General features: G+C 39.5%; 1 protein-coding gene across 3 annotated transcripts in view; it reads right to left on the bottom strand.

Annotated features, from left to right (window-relative positions):
- Nucleotides 1–4,373: 4,373 nt before the first annotated feature.
- The window catches only part of LOC140947257 (uncharacterized), a 36,293-nt gene continuing 26,802 nt past the window's right edge, over nucleotides 4,374–13,864 (bottom strand). For 2 of the 3 annotated variants that reach the window (XM_073396309.1, XM_073396310.1), the window contains exons 15-27: nucleotides 12,732–12,905; nucleotides 12,247–12,342; nucleotides 11,473–11,571; nucleotides 10,750–10,860; nucleotides 9,947–10,042; nucleotides 9,038–9,119; nucleotides 8,649–8,764; nucleotides 8,452–8,545; nucleotides 7,822–7,910; nucleotides 7,103–7,204; nucleotides 6,637–6,688; nucleotides 6,048–6,145; nucleotides 4,374–5,372 (exon numbers count right to left, since the gene is read on the bottom strand). In XM_073396309.1, coding sequence (XP_073252410.1) covers nucleotides 5,163–5,372; nucleotides 6,048–6,145; nucleotides 6,637–6,688; nucleotides 7,103–7,204; nucleotides 7,822–7,910; nucleotides 8,452–8,545; nucleotides 8,649–8,764; nucleotides 9,038–9,119; nucleotides 9,947–10,042; nucleotides 10,750–10,860; nucleotides 11,473–11,571; nucleotides 12,247–12,342; nucleotides 12,732–12,905 — 1,419 coding nt within the window. In that variant the 3' untranslated portion in view covers nucleotides 4,374–5,162. Of the gene's footprint in view, nucleotides 5,373–6,047; nucleotides 6,146–6,636; nucleotides 6,689–7,102; nucleotides 7,205–7,821; nucleotides 7,911–8,451; nucleotides 8,546–8,648; nucleotides 8,765–9,037; nucleotides 9,120–9,946; nucleotides 10,043–10,749; nucleotides 10,861–11,472; nucleotides 11,572–12,246; nucleotides 12,343–12,731; nucleotides 12,906–13,864 lie in introns of those variants that run through there. The other variant, XR_012166946.1, reaches the window with a different exon arrangement.

Raw genomic sequence — 13,864 nt, 5'->3', positions numbered from 1 at the left:
GAGATTTTGGCTCTAGCACTTGCTTGTTTTTGGCGTACTCGAAGATAAAAACCTAGTGATCTTTGGAAAATGAATTGATCTACCACATGTTCGACATGTTCGTAATGCGTGTCGTCGCTTAACCACAGTTTTTGACGACTTTTCACGAAAGTTTAGCCAATTTATAACCTTAGCAAATGGGTGCCAACATAAAAGTAACAGCTTTATACGGTAAAGGAACTATTGAATATCACGGCAGTTACAAATGCAGGCACTGGTGGGATTAGGATTCTAAAACAGCTTTTCGAAAACTTCTCAACGTGTCAGTTGTAGAAGCTTTATAGCCTTTCCTTTGTAGCTTTCAAATACTTAGTCATCTCACTCTTAATGACTGAGCCATCTGATAATTTTCACAATGCGAAAGATCAAGCGCACCGCGCGAAATCATGCAACTTTCTTTCGATTCGCTCACTTTCGAAATGTACCTTTTTGCGAAATATCTTTACATATTCGCAATTCTGGGTAAGGCGGTTTTCAGTTTAGTGCCCAAATAATTTTCGCGATCCATGTGAGTTTGCTTCTTATTTCCAATCTATGTCTGTAAAACTGAAGATCAACACAGTCAATGGTCAAACAGCAATATGCCTGCCCCTGCGCTACTTTTGAGCTTGCTTTGCATTTAATTCGCCCATTATTCTGTCTAGATAGCTTGGAACAGGCTTTACTCGACAAAAGGGGAAAGTTAATTTTTTCCCGTTGCGTTGTAGACACTTTTTCCCAACTTATGAGAACGACACACTTCTGTGCAGTTTGGAAGATGATGACGATGATGAGGAGGAAGGATCTTGAAACGCAGAAGAAACCGAAAAAAGAATAACGTTAATATAATTAAGGCCCCGTTCACACGTATCCGAATATTTTTGAATCCGCAACTTTTTCTTTCCGGGTTCAAAAATTTCCACGTCCACATGTAACCGTATTCAAATCGAATTCGCCTGTCCACACGTATCCGACACGTAGCCGGATTCACTGTAGTACCCTGAACTTCTTTGTGAATATTGGCAACCCAGCATGCATCATAAAGCGGGCGAAATTTGCATCATGCTCTGCCTTAAGAGAACCTGGGAACGAGGTTGCCATCTTGAACATAGTATTCACGGTAAATAACTGGGCTCGATCTTGTTACTTCACCGGATGAAAAAACATACGGATTAAGCGTCCACACGATTCCGGATTAATAGCGTATTAAAAAAAATTCCACTCTGGAGAGCGGATTCAAGAAGTTGCGGATTCGTATGCCGGATTCACCGGATACGTGTGGACGGAAACCGTATCCGGAATAGCCCGTTCCAGGCTCTCAGATAGTGGGGAGGGCGCGAAAGAGTGGGGAAGACGCAAATGTGAAAGGCGCGGTCAAAGGCGCGCGAAAAGGAGGGCGGGGCGGTAAAAAAGGGAGTTTCTCCTGTTTTTTTTTTTTCGTGTTCGCGTTTTCTCAATTCCGTGGACCCGACTATGTCGCAGCCTGGAACAGGCCATATCCGGAAAGAAAAAGATGCGTGCGGATTTAACAATATCCGGATTCGTGTGACGGTGCCTCAGGAAGCTAGCGTCATCCCCAAACATCGCCGTTGTTTGGTAATTCGTTTAGGGCACCGTCTTTCCTGCAGAGAGGCAGCTATCTCATCATAAGATGTTTTCGGTGGAGATTCAAGAATGATGTATACACACACGCTTGATGACATCATTCAAGAATGATGTATACACAGACGCTTGATGACATCCCCTGTAAATCGTCATTTCCTCGAACAATATTTACTCCGTTAAGTCGACCACCTAAAATGCATAACAATATGTAGTAAGTGTGAGTTAGTGACAGAAAATAAGATAATTGTCAAGAATGGATGAAGACACCAAACATTAGGTTAATGAGTGAGAGGCAGCTGAGTTTTTAACCCATCCGGTGTTTCGTCCGGTTTTTCGTCGTTTTGGGTTTTACGATACGATCGCCGATTGATTTAGGCTCTGTTCACACTACTCTATATTGGAAAGCTCGGCGGTTAAGATATGTACACCTGTCCGATATTTGACTATCCACTTTTTAAGATATCATCGCGGTGCAGCTTCGCTCCGTTACAGAAATCGCGCCGAAATCATCGTTCTTGTGTGTGAACAGAGGCCCAGTCTGCTATGGTTTTCGTGCCAGGGCGAAGGTTATCCGGTTTAGTGAGAACATAGCCTTACAATTTTTGTTATTTTCGTAAACTTTTTGATTTTGAAAGATGACACTGAAGTTTTCATGTCCGGCAGACGCGGCCATGGTCAGGAGTAGTGGGTATACGTTTTTTTGGCGTTTTTTTTTTTACCCTGTTTTTGTCATAACTTTGGTTGTAAAGTTTTTTTGCATCACACGAAAGCCGTAGAGAGAAATCAGACCTAAGAGTTCTGGCTTCAGACGCGGGGCATCAGATAACGGGCATCCTTAACCCTAACCCTGACCGAGCCTCAATCATTGAGCATTGTTGGTCTGTCGAGTGTGTTTTGGGGGTGGGTTTCTTTCACTTTAGGGTTAGGGTTAGAGTTGGGGTAAGGACATAGGGTTAATGTTAGGGACATCGGACATAAGCAGCAAACGTCAAACTTCGAACATCGGACAGCGGACATTAGACATCGGATATAAGACATCGGACAAAATACCGGACAAAACATCTCACAAAAAAATTCGGACAATAAATCGGACAAAAAAAATCGGAAGAGTGAATGGGACAAAAAAATCGGACAGATAGATCGGACAAATAATCGGGGAAAAAATCTGACAATTAAATCTGACAAAAACTCTGACAAAAAATTTGAACCAAAAAATCGGGCAAAACATCGGACAAATAAGTCGAACAAAAAATCGGGGTAAATAGATCGGACAAAAAAATCGGACAAAAACTCTGACAAATAAGCTGGACGGATACATCGGATAAAAAAGCTGGACAAATGAATTGGACAAATAATCAGACAGAAAATCGGACAAAAAATTGAACAAAAAAATAGTACAAATAAATCGGAAAAAAAAATCGGACAAATTGCCCGATATGTTGTGCGGAGTTTTTTCCGGTGTATTTTTTTAGTTGACTGATATTTTGTCTGATATTTTGTCCGGTGTTTTGTCCGATGTTTTGTCCAATATTTTGACTGGTATTTTGTCGGATATTTTGTCCGATGTTTTGACTGACATTTTGTGCGATGTTTTTTTCCGGTGTTTTTTTCCGACATTTTGTCCAATGTTTTGACGGATTTTTTGTCCGATGTTTTGTCCGGTTTTTTTTGTCTGATGTTTTCTCCGATAGTTTTTCACACCGAACAAAATATCGGACAAAAATCGGACCAAACACCGGACAAAATACCGGTGTAAAAAATATCGGACAAAATATCGGGGAAAACATAGGACAAAACATCCTTTTTTGTGGGGAGGGTGGGTAATTTCAAAACAAAATCTTGAAGACAGACTGTTAACGAAAACCAATATTCTTGCGTGAGGGTATTAGTCCTATATTAGAATCTCTGATGCTATGAAAAAAAGCAAACATGCATTAAGTTAAAAAACCTTTTAAAAGTACAATAAAAGTTACAGGTAAAAATCGTCCAAGGCTTTAGAATTAGAATTAATGTTTCTTAAATTAGAATTAATGTTTCTTAAATTAGAATTAATGTTTCTTAAACTTAAACTTAAGGGCAGTGAATTAAAAATCGAGGCACCTAAAAAATAAAAACTACGGCGCGCAAAATCCAGTTTGACTTTGGGTAGTTTTGCTACTTTCCCAGTGTTTCTAGTGTTTAAAGCTAGAATGCAAATAACGGCAAATATTTCAGGACATTTACAAAACATGGACGCCCTGTCCATGGACCTCTGCTGTGGACTTCGTCCATGGACCCCCGCTGGTGGACCCGGTTCATGGACCACCCCTGCGGACCTCGTCCATGGACCCCCGCTCGTGGACCCGGTTCATGGACCACCTTTGTGGACCTGATGCATGGACCCTCACTCGTGGACCCGGTTCATGAAAGACCTCTGTGGACCACCCCAAATGTTTGAAGATGAATTTTGCCAGAGGTGTAAACGAATTTCAATAACGATAAATGGAGAAAACTATGTCAATAAATTATACATGTTATTAGCATAAGGGGCTTCTCATATGATATACACCTGTTCAAAGTTTTTCTTAATTCCGTACCAATGTAATGGGTTCTGGTTTAGTCTGGCGAAGGAGAAACATTAGCATAGCACTTATAGATATAAAAAAATCAATATTATGCAAATATGGAGCTCGAAGAGTCAGGGCAGAACTCAGTTGTATAATTATACTAAATCTTGAATCCATCGGCTCAAGTGATTTCTACTCATCCTGTCCACTAATTTGGTTTATTTATTTCTTGATCTTTTTATTTTCTTTTTTACAAACTTCTTAGGAGGTCAATTCTCCCCTTCAAACCTCAGAAAGTGGCGCAGTTATCGCCATATTCTAATACTATATCTTGGAATAAGTTGTCTATATATACAAGCATAGGCAAAACGTTTAAGATCTGTGTTTGTTCGTGGTCGCATTTAAGATGAAGCACTCTTTTCAACTAATTATCTCACATATATACAGGATTCAATAGCGAAGGAACAATCGCCTGCAAACGCAATTTTGCGTTCAGTTTGGTAATAATGTTTATAATCAGCCCGAGTGTGACAGCTTGTTCCACATCAGCTACAGTTTAAGCGTTACAGTTCTGTTACGTGTTGTCCATTTATACAAGCAATGAAACGACAGTAGTTGTTGTTGTCTTGATATTCGACCTCTGTTTCATTGAAAGGTAAAGGCCCTAAAACCTCTGTGAACCTCAAGGCATTCTGGACTGTTTTCTGTAAGATCCCCTAAAAATTTCGTCAACACGGAGAATCAAGTTGAATATAACCTTGATTGATTATCTCATTTTTAAACTCAGGAATCATTTCTGACATCAGATTCTTTCAGGTTCAGACAGTACACTCTCAACGCTGTGTTTCAATAGACTTGTTATGGAACAACATTTGAGCTTGCCCCGTGACGTTGTCGTCGGTTGCATGGTGATACAGGCACGTGACCCGAAACAAGTTCTGTCCTCAGTTAATTACGTTTCCACGTGACCCAAGGCTCGGAGACCATACTGGCTCAGCACTGTGTTCCAATTGGTTTGTAGTACGACAGCATTTGTGTTGGGCTCATTACTTCGTGTGGAGATGTGAGATCCGTCTCTTGTTCCGTTTCTCCCTCAGTAATATTTTGAAAAGCGCTCATCTTTTCAGTTTCCGCCGCCAGTTCAAGAGCTACTGCCTCTGACCATCTGCTCTGGGCCGCTTTAAGCGTGCTTGTCCAAGTTTCCTGTGAATGAAACCACGTTTTTTTTAACAAGCATTAGTTTTCAAAAAGAAACTAAGCTTGACGCCATCAATGGTATATCTATCCCATTTTATTAGTTAGCATCTTTTCCAAGAAAATAACGCTAGGTTTCATGGTGGTTAGTGAGCCGCAGTCAGCCTACGTTAAACGTCCACTTTCTAGTACCTTGTCGACTTCGTATATTCAATTATTCCTCTTGCAATTCTAGCTTTGCAGTTACTTTTCAAATAGAAGGGAAAGACACGCCCATAAACGTTTGCATTTGTCTCAATTAGTGGATAAGTATTTGTTTATACGTCCAATAACGCTTGCACTAAGTTGATGTTACTGTTTCGTGTTGGTAAAAAATAAATATTTAGCGCAGTGTGATTGGCTTTAAATTTCGCGCCACTTTATGAACCGATCGCTTGAAAGTACCTCTATAGCTTACACGCGTTTTCCTGCATTTTTTTCCCGCGCTAACTAGTTCAGTGGAAAGTCTCCATTCGTCCGTTCAAGTCTACTAGTGGTACCCCATTAAAATTGCTCAGTTATAACACCGCTAATGGTACGATCCAGTTCTGCTGAGGTCGTCGTTGTTTTTCGTTTTTCTTTTCTAACAGGCATGAAATGATTAAGTTATAATACGGTTTTCGTTATGTCTGATATTCAAGTTACCTTGAGGTTCTGCGATGGCGCTTGGAGGGTATACAAGCCAACCGTTTGTTTGAATCTGCTGTAATGTATTATTATGAACGAATTTTTTAACGTGCTCCCTAAAAATGTAGAAACAGAACATACCAAATGAGAACTGTTGAAAAAGTAGTGAAATGCCATTACATTGTAAAACTAGTGATAACCGAATGTTACGGAGTGCGGGCGACAACGACAGACGGGCAAACCGCTCTTGCTCCATCGCTTTACTTTGCTTAAGTTCCACGTGATAGATGGTCAAAACACGAGTGATAGAAGGTCCGAACGCCTGTGATCAGTGTGCATTCCATTAATTCTCAGTGGAAGTCCAAACGAAGCTCGCTACATACGTGCCGTGCATGCGTAATAGCAACATGGAGACTAGGATTGCGGGCTCCCCTTGTCGCCCGCAATAAAGCAGCTGATTAAGGCGTGCAAAAACATACATTTTTCGGCTGAAACCACGGAGCGATTCAGCGATGATGCGGAGATAGTTTTGGATTGCGTATATTCCCCGTCAGACTGTCAAGGATGAATAACTTTTAGTTTTCTTAATTTCTGAGATAAAATATACCTGCATGTGTGGCCTCGGCGTCGATAATTATGAATCTATCCAGAGGAATAGGCTGAAAGTGAAAAAATGTGTCCGTATTAGAAATTATGGTAAAAAAAAATTATTGGATGAGATATCTTTTTAATATCTGGTATAATAAAGGTCGAGGAAAGTGTTATGAGCCGAACCGAGACACAAATCTAATAATTGTTTTATTATACATGGTTTTGAAGAAAATAAGGACAAACACAGCATCGCATGGAACGCAATTTTGACATTGCTCTTGGAAATCATGCACTGTGCGCGCAACCTACAGATAAGTCACTAATCTGCTCGCAGATAACTGGCTAATCTGTAGGTTGCGCTGATTTCCCAAATTAACTGTAGGCTCTTAGCCAATGAGAAGACAGTATAAATTACGTACAATGTATAATAACGTGTCATAATGCGCAAATAAAAACCTTATCAAACTCCGATGAATTTTTACCTGTTTATAAACTGTGTATTGCATTCCAGACATGCTTCTTCTGACCACAGGTGGGGTAGATGGAGGGCTTTCCGCTACTGCCATTCCGGTTAAATTAAGTTTCTGCACAGAAAAAGAAGAGTATGATATTTAAAAAAAATGTGTATAGGTTCGCAACCGGACCGTAGTGTAAACAAAATTACCAACCCATAAAGCTTTTTGTAAACCGACATGTGTATAGAGTGTTTTCACTTACGTGGTCAGCATGTATGCAAATTTATTGGAACAAAAAAAAGCGTTTGCACAAGAAAAGAGTTCAACTTCCACAGGATTGGTTTGGGACACCAACATGGCCGCCGTGACGTCATGTGAAAACACTCTATATTTAGGTTTCTACTAGAAACTAAACGTTAGCGAGTGCTGATGAGATCAACTGAAGGTTGAAACGCACGTGCTCCGACGCTATGGTTTACGTAGGCTTCACGTGATAAAAGGTCCAAACGCGCGTGCTCAGATTGAGTGCTATGCATTCTAATCATTCTTAGTGGATGTCCGAGCGAATGCTGGCTACACACGTGCCGCGCATGCCTTATAACAACCTAGAGATTAGGATTGCGGGCTCCTGTGGTCGCCCGAAGTTAATTTCTTTTTCTTTTTATAGCTTAATTAAACAAAAGATGGAATAATCTTTGCTTGATGTTTACCAAAATAAAGATGTGTCAAGAACTATTATTGCTTACCTTATTGACTTTCTGTGGCAGTTTTCTAAATCTTGTGAGCAAAAGCATGTCGTCAAATAGAAACGCGTACACATCAACCTTTGCATTTTCTGAAAGATTCAAGCCATCACAGGAGAACTCAGTTTTACCACACTCTTAACAGAGTCAATCAAAACCCAGACACTTAATTATTCCGTGAAAAAGCGAAGTTATTCTCTTTCTGTGGGGAAAATTGCAACATAGCACCTTTTCTTTACGCGAATGAGAAGGAACAAACTCTTGCCAGTTCTTCTGAAGTGCAGCATTATACCAGGGGAGAGAAAGAAAATATTTTGACCCTGACGACGTTTGAACTTTCTACCTTTGCTTTGGATCTTCAACGCTCTAACCTACTGATCGCCCCCTGTCAGGGAATCCAAGCCAGTCTTGGACTCTAGGAACGTGGATTCCGGATTCCTTGAGCTTTATTCTGGATTCCAAAGCCCAGGATTCCGGATGCCACAGTCAAAAATTTCCCGGATTTCCTTACACGTGGTGATACTGAATTTAGGATCGGGAGCAGGTCGTGAGAATGAAGATTTCCCGCCGGTTACGTTGGTAGATAAGATCTTTCGGGAATAACGTCATACAATGAAAGCCCTGGTCACTTACCAATCAGCGTGAGTGGTCCCTCGTAAAGCAACTGTCTCTTAGGACTAGCTAAGAGACTTTCGCACGGCTGCTTCGATAAAATACCCCGTAAAAACTGCAAAGAAATGTACGTTTCTTAGTTGACTGATTTCATTAAGTCAGCCTGTCTACTTTGTTCAGCTAGATAAGGTTATTGCTGCTATAGACACATTACTTACCTCAGGCACATACGTCTTGGGGTCCAATTCAGTTATGGATGGCCAAACTAAGCTGCTTTGAAGTTCTTGTAATCTCTCGTAGTTTGCTCTAGACTTGACTTTTCCTTCCAACTCCTCTGTAACACAAAAGATGTCCCCTACTGTTAGCATGTAGTCATGACCGATGTATATTTTTTTTAAAAAAACCAAAGTCAGTGTTAGGCAATTTTCCGAGGCGACGTGTCGATTGTAAATGTTGTAAATCTGTAGATTTGCCCTGACAAAAAATAGTTGGCACAGAGAAAGTTGTAGCGCCCCCGTATAAAAAACTTTGTTGAGTACCCCCCATCCAGGAAGGGAGGGGGGGGCACGAGGTGATATCAAATGCAATAGTAGAAGTCTTTACTTACGTATCGATAGCTCTACGGCCTTTATTATGGAAGACAAAGAACTGTGCTGTTCATCAGCTTCTGCGGTTCTTTTTCTGATATTCTGCAAAATAGGTAAATATACGTCAAAATCACAAAACGTTGTCGGGCCCATTAACCTAGAGCGTCCATCGATTATAGTACAACGAGTTAGACTAAGAGCGTGTTCGATTTACCGTATACCGAAGTGAGAATAAACCCTAGGAAACAGTTGTTTTGCCTTTCATTGTATTGCAACTAATATTTACAAAACTGCTTGCAATAAAAAATTCCGATCTATATAAAGTTTAAATGGTCTACAAATTACGGTAGAAGAGATTTATAACAAAATTTTTGCTTATTCTTATTGCGGAATATGATCAATGTTAGCCCTAACCCCTAAATCAGACGTCTCTTCTCGCGAAATTCATTGTGTTCACAAACGTCCGCATAAACCAACATGGCGGATCATCTTCCGAATAAGGCGCATTATTCATCAGTTCGAAGCCGTTCAAGATTCTTACATTGCAAGGAGAAAAACAGTCCTCAGCAATCTTTTAATTAGCCCAGTGAACCAACAAAAGGTTCATGTGAAAGGTTTTGTTATATCGACGTTCTTTTCCATATATTTTACTATTACCGGGGTAAACAAAATCGCTCGTTAATACCGAGGACTTCGTTATATCGAGGTTCGTTACATCGAGGTTCCACTGTAGCTTTTTGCGTGCCTTTCTTCATTAATGATTTGTAATTATAATTATTAATTTTAATCAACAGCGATTTACTGATTTGCGCACTTTATCATTATTATTGTCATTATTATCATTATTATTATTATTATTATTATTATTATTACTATTATTAATGATACTGTCATCGCACGAGTTGTGCTATTGTTTATATTAGTCTTACCTTGAGGAGAAGTGGATATTTTGTCAGATGTTGTAGAGGGGCCACAAGGAGATCAGTGATTTGAAGTCTGTTACACCTACTGTCCGATTCACACCACTAGATAAACATGACAAAAATAACAACACTTAGATGAGATTATCGTATGCATAATAGAGGTCGCTTACGCAAACTTTCTGAAACCATCCGAAGAGTTTCCGATTCTTCTTAACTGACCAATCATGAATACGCACGAGCACTTTCGAAATTCACAGTCGCGTACATTTCTTGCGTGCCATTTCTATTCTCGTCTCTTTTTTTTTCTTTTTTTTCAAATCCTTTCTGGAAATGAAATACTACCAATAATCATTGATCCATCCTCTACATATTCTTCCCTCAGAAACACCTATTGATGCCCTCTGAATTGACTTTTGAGTTGGAAATGTCCGATTGATTGACAGTCTGAATTGACTCAATTGATGCTCTTCCGTGAATCAACCTCTATTATTGCGAAACCCAGGTACCAAAAAAGACTTCGAATACTCTAGACTTGGTGGGCGTGTCTTATAGCTTTCCGGTACTTAAACTATTTCAATAGCAGAGAGCGATTTCTGTTTCCTGGCAGAAGATCGCTAGAAAGTGGAACACTAAACTCGAATAGTCTACAGTTCCGCAATACAGGATTGTTTTCTATCATTGGCGTAAGTGGAGATAGTTGTTCAAGTGCAAGACACGATAAGAAGAATAGGCTGATATTAATCCTTCTAATCAGAGATCCAAGAAAGAAAAACACCAAATATAAGAATGTAAAAATCAAGAATTGTTACCTTTATAAACTCTTGAAAATCTTCCTCTTTTTTCAGTGAGTCCAAATAACTAAGAGCTTTGGAGTAATTTAGGCAATAACTCTGGTACTGAGGGTGAACTTTGCGGCTGAACTATGAGATAAAATATAAGAAATAAACGTTTGTATTAAAGTTAAAAAACTGAATTTATTTACTTAACCCTTGAAACATATGGTAACTACTAAGCAGAATTAGGGTCTTGTTACATTGTTTTCTTTTGTTTTCTAAAGAAATAAGCAAATGGATGGGGAGGGAATGCAATTAAGCAACAAAGTATTCAGGGATGGACGCTGAATTTGAACTGGAGTGCCAAAATAGTAAAGAAAAAGAATTGACACGGTTGTTTTGAAATAAATTCAATGTCTTCGAATTCAGTCCTGACACGGTTTTTTTTTCGACTTGTTACGGGCTTAAAACATGGTTCGAGTTCTCGAGGATAAAATTATATAAAATGATCTGAAGGGAAACAAAAATTACGTCGAGTTAGCGGGAGGTTCGATCCAGTTATCGAGGGTTCGAGCGTATACCGAGGTTAAAATTACAGTAAACGCATGAAGGAAATCCAGGGGAAGTCCATTTGGTTGAGTTAGCGCGAGGTTCGAGTTAGCGAGGGTTTGAGTTATCGGGAGTCAACTGTAGCAACTATACAGTGAAGGAACTGAACTGACCCAAAATACTTTCGAAAGAGAGAGAGAAACTACTTACTTCCGTAAAAGCTGATACAACAGATGCTGTGCTGCCAAACTGTGTGGGATGCTCACTTTGAAAAACACTTAGGAGATTCTTGGCAAATCTTGTGCTAACCTTGAAAATAATAAGTTGTACAGGTAATAAACAAAAGTTCCTTTTTCAAAATGGCGGCCTCAGCTTCACACCGTCCGCAAAAATACATAAGTAATTCTCAATAGAAGGAACTTTGTTTCTTCGTGTTGCAGGAATGTTCACATAGCCAGGGGATTGATTTATCCGACAGGTTAATTTTAAATGTAGGATGGCGTTTAAGACAGGTGTCTACAGAGCAGAAACCTCTAAAGGTAGTGGCAGTCAGTGTACGAAGCTAGGGGCTGAAAGAAGTAAAGTTAAAAACAGATTGGATCGGGATTTTAATAAATGATGTCCTGGGATTTTTTTCCGTTGTTCCTAGGCGGAAATTAAGCTGAACATGACTGAAAATGTCAGTTGAAGGATCCAAGAATCCAGTTCAGCATTTTTAGCGATTAACCCAGTTCAAAGTGTTTGTCATTTTTCTGTTTTCAGGTTGCGAGTGAGTCTAGGTTAGTCTCGTATCGAATTGCACTGTGGGCCAGATTGGAGGACGAATTTTTGACCGATTCTCCTGTGCAACCTCGTAATAGCCAATCAGAGAGGCGGTAGTGTCCCAAAATAATCCCATAATGCATTCGACACAATACTGACCAAGGTTCACCAGCAACATAGAAGTGGCCTGTTAGTTAGAGCGAGTTTCATAATCTTGGTTACCTCACACAAGTCCTGGAGATTGCAGAAGATTTTATTGACATCCACGTGTTGCAAATGTCCCATTTGTTGAATTTCTTTCAAAGGTTCTAGGAATACCTGAGGTCAAAAGGCAGGTAGAATAATGTATTTTATTAACCACATCCGAATGGAAAACTGTTTAGTTGGAGCACCTATCTAAGATAAAAACTTGTGTCAACGAGCGAAATGAAGTAGTTATGTTTGTGAATACGCCTGGAGAATTTAAGTCTATGCTGCTCAATTGCTGACTCTTATTTCAAATGTCTATCTTTAAGCTAAAACAAAAGAGTGATTTTATTATTTGACAATTCGTTAAAGAATTATAAGCTAAAACAAAAGAGTGATTTTATTATTTGACAATTCGTTAAAGAATTAAAGAAATTCCAGAATAGAAACCTCTAGTTATCTTATCCCGATATTTTGCGGTTGCTTCTCTGTTAAATCGTCGTTAAAATCCGAATTCTCACCTCTTTAAGGACCAGCAAATGGCTCATCAGATAGACAACCTCGCTATGAAACAATTCCCATACTGCTTCGCGTCTTTTGGTCTCGTGATCTGACAACGCTGGGCCGCTATCGGACCGAGGTCTCCTCGAACTTTTTTCGACACTTTGGCCCATGAGTTGAGTCCAGTGACTATTCTGTAAAAGATCGGAATAAACATAATGTACTCTCACTCAAAGACTATGCTATAATCTAACATAGTAGCATTATATCACTGCGAGTTAATTTCCTTCTTCTGCTATCGTTTCGGCAAGGAACATCATGAGTGGTTGAAAGACTGAATCTTTTCACGGTTTTAGCCAGGTTCTTCTTTAAATATTAAGGTGTCCGACGTAATTATATTTCCGTTTTGGTCAAACCGATTAAAGTCTCTAATACTGAAATCAGCGACAGAATTACGTGAGTGTAACTATCTAGGAAGAGGTAAAGGCAGGGGAAAATCAAGTCGTGATCATGTTGTTACATGAGCGGTCTTTCAACATCGACATTGTTATCAATTTCACCTTAGATATCATCAATCAATCACACTTCCCAATGATATCTTATCATCGCTTTCATCTGTTTTACATGATAGTAAACAAATTATTTTTGACCTGCGTGTAATGTTAACTGGTCAAGATCCAGTTGTAAATTCGTGTACAGCTCATGTAACAATTTCCTCCTTTGTTAACCTTTCTTGTGTTTTCTGGAAAGGGCCAAGTTTCTGCCAAATTTCAAGGTCTGTGTCATTTACACGTAATACAGAAAGCAATATTTATCGATGAAGTAAAAGTAGTTTAAATAGCTTTTTAAATTGGCGCTAAAAATAGACGTTGTTCTCTTTTGTTTTATTCACCCCCCGTGTTCTATATTGAAAACTCTTGTTTTAATTCATTAGTCTTCGATCCCACGAAACCACTTTAGCTGTACTTGTGTATGTATTCCTAGATCTCCCTAACTTTCGAGTCTGTGCACGAAATCCTTTGGTATGACCATTCAAATGAAAACTCTTCAGCCGTAGTTCCACATGATGCTACGGTATGCAGTTCTAACTTCTGAGTCGGTGGATGAAAGCCCGTTGTGTGAAAATTCAAATGAAACCTATTCGGGCAGAACT

This window comes from Porites lutea, chromosome 9 (genome assembly GCF_958299795.1).
Source record: "Porites lutea chromosome 9, jaPorLute2.1, whole genome shotgun sequence".
NCBI classification, from domain to species: Eukaryota; Metazoa; Cnidaria; class Anthozoa; order Scleractinia; family Poritidae; genus Porites; species Porites lutea.
The sequence above is the reverse complement of the archived record's forward strand: the minus strand, read 5'-3'. Positions and strand labels throughout refer to the sequence as shown.